Source organism: Charadrius vociferus, unplaced genomic scaffold (assembly GCF_000708025.1).
Source record: "Charadrius vociferus isolate BGI_N301 unplaced genomic scaffold, ASM70802v2 scaffold527, whole genome shotgun sequence".
NCBI lineage: Eukaryota > Metazoa > Chordata > Aves > Charadriiformes > Charadriidae > Charadrius > Charadrius vociferus.
The window spans coordinates 161,680-167,058 of NW_009649428.1; the positions used below are offsets into that span (position 1 = coordinate 161,680).

General features: G+C 40.9%; 1 protein-coding gene across 1 annotated transcript; it reads right to left on the minus strand.

Annotated features, from left to right (window-relative positions):
• Positions 1–1,047: 1,047 nt before the first annotated feature.
• Positions 1,048–1,983, minus strand: LOC104290407 (olfactory receptor 10A4-like). Its single transcript, XM_009889500.1, has one exon. The coding sequence runs from the start codon at positions 1,981–1,983 to the stop codon at positions 1,048–1,050; it is 936 nt and encodes a 311-aa protein (XP_009887802.1).
• Between the last annotated feature and the right edge of the window lie 3,396 nt (positions 1,984–5,379).

Consider the following 5,379-nt stretch of genomic DNA (forward strand, 5'->3'; position numbering starts at 1 on the left):
TAATTTCATATCCACTGTCTTAGCTTAGCAAAGAAAATGAAATGAGAAGAGTGAAGAGGTAAATCCCATGAATCCTTCAGATGGATACACACCACAACCAGAGGAAAAAAGGAAAAATAATTGAAGTTTTAATATTCATTTTAAAATTACAGGTCTCAAACCAACTTCTCTATGACAACCCATTTCCTTGACACTCAAGTAGTTTCTTTCATTCCATGATCAACCTTTTATTTGCACAAAAAGGAACATTGTTTTCATTTGGTCTCAATTCAGAAGCCTAAGATCTAGATATATATTTACATAAACTCATTGTTTTGACTCTACACATAAACAATATACAGCAATGAAGATGTCCAAGTGACAGCAGAAATCTGTTTAGAACATATAAACTGTGTTTTTACTTTACCTATTTCACTCCATCCAACAACAGTGGAGAATAGAGTCATCAGCGCAGCCATAGTTCTTTATGTTCAAAATATCTGAAATAAAGCAAAACATTACCCCTTCAGGCCTTCAAATAAACTTTCTTCACAGAACAGAGCTGGGAAATATCTTCACCAAAACTGACCAGCTGGGAAGTATCTTCATCAGAACTCACCAGAAGGCTAATGTCTTAGATATTTGTCGAGTACTTCTCATTAGGTCCATTGTCCTCTTCTCTGATAACTTCTTTCCTTTGTCACCATGTAATTATTTTTGGATAAGCTCCACAGAACTCTTTTCATAACATTCAGAAAATATTGAGTTTACCTTATCACAGGTAAACATACCTGGGAACTACTGAACTATTTCTCTATGGTTGGACGGGACATAGAGGATATGGTAGCATGCAATTCACTTGATCTCTATGCCCAATCTACCTTAAAATGACATGAAAAATAATCTGAAAAGTAACTCTCAAAAAAAAAAAAAATCTGGAGGATTGACTCAGAGCTACAGGGTAGATGTGAATTTTTGGTAAGTGACGGCAAGTCCTATTGTCCTTCCAGTAATGCACACAATATCAGAACTAATGCTAGATTTAATTTAACATAATTCATAAATGCATCATATATTTATATTTTTAGCTATCAGTCTTTTCAAGGCTTGTTTCACTTCTTTGTTCCTCAAGCTGTAAATCAAGGGGTTCATCATTGGAGACATCAGTGTGTAAGAGAGCGAAAGCAGTTTGTTACTGCTGCTTGAATAAAAAGCTTTGGGTGTCAAGTAAGTCACAATGGCAGATCCGTAAAACAAAGTGACCACAACCAGGTGAGAGAAGCAGGTAGAGAACGTTTTTCTCTTGCCCTCAGCTGATGGCATCTTGAAGATGGTGTGGAGAATCTGGACATATGACACAACTATGAGTAAGAAGGGGACCATGATGAAGAGGACAGCTATTATGTAGATGGTAATTTCATTCTTGTAGGTGTCCACGCAAGCCAGCTTCAGCAGAGGCAGCAGGTCACAGAAGAAGTGATTGATCCTGTTGGGCCCACAATATGGAAGGGTAAAGATGAAAGTTGTCTGCCCTAAGGCCAGCAAGACCCCAATAAGCCAAGATACAGCTGAGAGCAGGAAGCACGTGTTCCAGCTCATCATGGTCATGTAGCGCAGGGGATGGCATATGGCCACATAGCGATCATAGGCCATGGCAGCCAGCAAACAACATTCTGTGATCCCTAAGAGGGAGAAGGCATACATCTGTGTGGCACAGCCCAGAAAGGATATGCCCTTCCTTTTTGTGAGGAAGTTCACAAGCATCTTGGGGATTGTGGATGTAGTGTAGCTAATCTCCAGGAAGGACAAGTTCTTGAGGAAAAAATACATGGGGGAGTGAAGGGCAGCATCTACCATAGTGATCACAATGATGAGGATGTTTCCCACCAAAGTACTGAGGTACATGAGCAATACCAAACAGAAGAGAGAGCCTTGGATCCCTGGAATGCTGGAGAAAGGTGAAAATTGGAAATAGGACACCACTGTGTTGTTCCAGCTGGTCATGTTCCTCAGTTTGTTTTTTTTTTTAAACTGCAGAAATGATTACATATCCATTTTACAGTCAATCTAAAGAAATACAAAATAGTAAATTAAATATTTATGTATATTGCTTTGTAATAGGACAAGATCCCAAAAGAAGAAGTGATATTTTACTGCTGTGTTTAGGTATTCTCAGTGCTAAAGATTGTTTAGAGGAAGAAGGGAAAGTGGTTCCCTTCACTTTGCTTTTGAAAGTAAGAACAACTTTTCCAAATGAGTGTACTTTACTTTCTAGTCAATGGAAAGGAAGATACGCTCTCTTTACTACAGCAGAATATTTTACTCTTCCTGACTTTTAGACTGAGGATTGTACTCCACTGCCCCAGTCTTTGAAGTGGACTTTTCTCCCATTATCCATCTGAGATCTGCTACCCTAACACCTGCTACCAATCTAAGAAGGCTGGTCTTAAAACCCAGAAACGATTAATTTTTTGATAGAGCATGTTTTTTGGCAATGAGTCCCTTACTATATTTTTGTGAGTGGGGTTCATTTTAGAAAACAGTCACTTACTGAACACAGATAATCCTGTATACACGCCATAGTACCATACACGATTACTATCATCAGTGCATCTTCACTGCTATCCCATCTGCACACTACACAAAACCAAAAGTAGTACAATTCCCCCCAAAAAGGTAAAACAGAGCACATGCTACCCTTTGTTACTCTACTCAGGGTTAAGTCAAGTTCAGCATGGTGTAAATTGATAGGGGGCAATAGGCACAAATACAAATGCAGGAAATTACATTTAAAGTAAGAGAGGGGTTTTTTTGTTGTTTTGTTTGTTGTTGCACGTTGAGTTTGGTCAAGCACTGGAATAGGTAACCCAGAGAGGCTGTGGAGAATCCATCTTCGGAGATACTCAAAATCTGATGGGGCATGGCATGCTCTAGATGTCCCTGCTCTAAGTGGGTTTTTTTACTGGATGATCTCCACAAATCCCCGCCAATCTCAACTGTTCCATGATTCTGTGAAGCAAATTTTTTTAACAGAATGATACACATGCTATTTTCCTCTCATAATTTATCCAAACACTAGAGGGAGGTTTATTTGAAGGTGGGTTTTTTTGGTTTTTTTTTTCCCCTTTACACATACATTGAAGAGGACAGGGAAGAATTTCTATTTAAAATAGCTGCTCTGATTTCATTGACATAATTTGAATGGGATAGAAGACATAAATTTCAGTTAACAAGAAAAAAGCCAGACTCAAAGCAGAGACATGCGTATGTGCGTGTGTACACATGCAGACACACGCGCAAAGAGAGCAACCCTCAGACATTACAGAATCACAGAATCACAGAATTGTTAGGGTTGGAAGGGACCTCTGGAGATCATCTAGTCCAACCGCCCCGCCAGAGCAGGGTCACCTACAGCAGGTTGCACAGGACAGCGTCCAGGCGGGTTTTGAATGTCTCCAGAATGGGAGACTCCACAACCTCTCTGGGAAGCCTGTTCCAGTGCTCCACTACCCTCAAAGTAAAGAAGTTCCTCCTCATGTTAAGATGGAACTTCCTATGTTCAAGTTTATGCCCATTACCCCTCGTCCTATCATTGGGCACCACTGAAAAAAGACTGCTCCCATCCCCCTGGCATCCTCCCATTAAGTATTTGTATGTATTAATAAGATCCCCCCTCAATCTTCTTTTCTCTAGACTAAAGAGACCCAAGTCCCTCAGCCTTTCCTCATAAGAAAGGTGCTCCAGTCCCCTAATCATCTTTGTTGCCCTTTGCTGGACCCTCTCAAGCAGTTCCCTGTCTTTCTTGAACTGGGGAGCCCAGAACTGGACACAGTACTCCAGATGCGGTCTCACCAGGGCAGAGTAGAGGGGGAGGATGACCTCCCTCGACCTGCTGGCCACACTCTTCTTGATGCACCCCAGGATGCCATTCGCCTTCTTGGCCGCCAGGGCACATTGCTGGCTCATGGTCATCCTGTTGTCCACCAGGACTCCCAGGTCCCTCTCCACAGAGCTGCTCTCCAGGAGGTCAGCCCCCAACCTGTACTGGTGCATGGGGTTATTCGTCCCCAGATGCAGCACTCTACACTTACCCTTGTTGAATTTCATCAGGTTTCTCTCTGCCCAACTCTCCAGCCTGTCCAGGTCTCGCTGTAAAGCAGCACAGCCTTCTGGGGTGTCAGCCACTCCTCCCAGTTTTGTGTCATCAAACATCATCAGCAAACTTGCTGATGGTACACTCTATCCCTTCATCCAGATCAGTGATGAATATATTGAACAGGACTGGGCCCAGTACTGACCCCTGAGGGACACCACTTGTTACTGACCTCCAATTAGACTCTGCACCACTAACCACAACCCTCTGAGCTCTATCTGTTAGCAAGTTCTCAATCCACCCCACTGTCCATTCATCTAACCCACACTTCCTAAGCTTGCCTGTGAGGATGGTGTGGGAGACAGTGTCGAAAGCCTTGCCAAAGTCAAGATAATAATAATGATAATAAGATAATAATAATAATGATAATAATGAGAACAAAAAAGTACTAAAGAATGTGGATCATTCTCCAGGAAATTACCTTTGTCCCAGGCATTCTTCAAGAAGAACAGTTCCTTTCAAGAATAAAAAATGTGTTAGAATTTTTTTCTATTCCAATAATCCATTTACTTCATAGACAGATGAGTCTCCCTTAAAGAAAAGCCCTGTGTAGCTCAGTTGCAATTAAGAGAAGGCTGTGCTTAATATTTTTGGAAAAGCCACATCAGAGACCTTGAGTATTTCAATGTGTTTATCTTCCCAATGGAAAATAATCTGTTGCGTATTGATTGCTTGCAATTGTAAGAGTTAGTTATTTTTTCCTCATTGTTTAGGTATGACAAAGCTCTCTCTCTGGTTCTCGTGTTAGCTCATGGAACTAACTCTAAAGAAAGATCTATAAAGCACTTGCATATCTATTTTAATCTATTATTTTTTAACCAGTCATGGTCTTGGGGCTGATGCCACTGAAATTTAGGGATAAAAATTTGGTATGGAAATAAACAACACAAACTAGGCACAGGAAAAAGGCTTTGCAGAAGGAGAAAACGTGTGCATAATTCATGTCTAACTCTGGCTTTAAGCTCTCTAATTAATGGTGAGGGACAGGTCCCTCCATGGGATAACTCATTATGCCATCTCAGACAAGCCTTTCAGATGTTCAAAAATTATCCTCTATGGATAATAATTTGTGTCTTTATTTGGGTGACTCATACTGCGCTCATTTAATTAAACAAAGATACAGCACTTAGCAGTCACTTACCATCCAGAAGACACCTACATCACATTAAGTGATTCTTCCCAACAAAATCACTTGATCTCTGCTGTTCACAGATGACTACAATGCAGAGGTCACTCTACAGTCAATG

What these genes read in the sequence shown, in the direction of transcription:
- LOC104290407 (XM_009889500.1), bottom strand. Translation starts at nt 1,983, where the DNA reads ATGACCAGCTGGAACAACACAGTGGTGTCCTATTTCCAATTTTCACCT.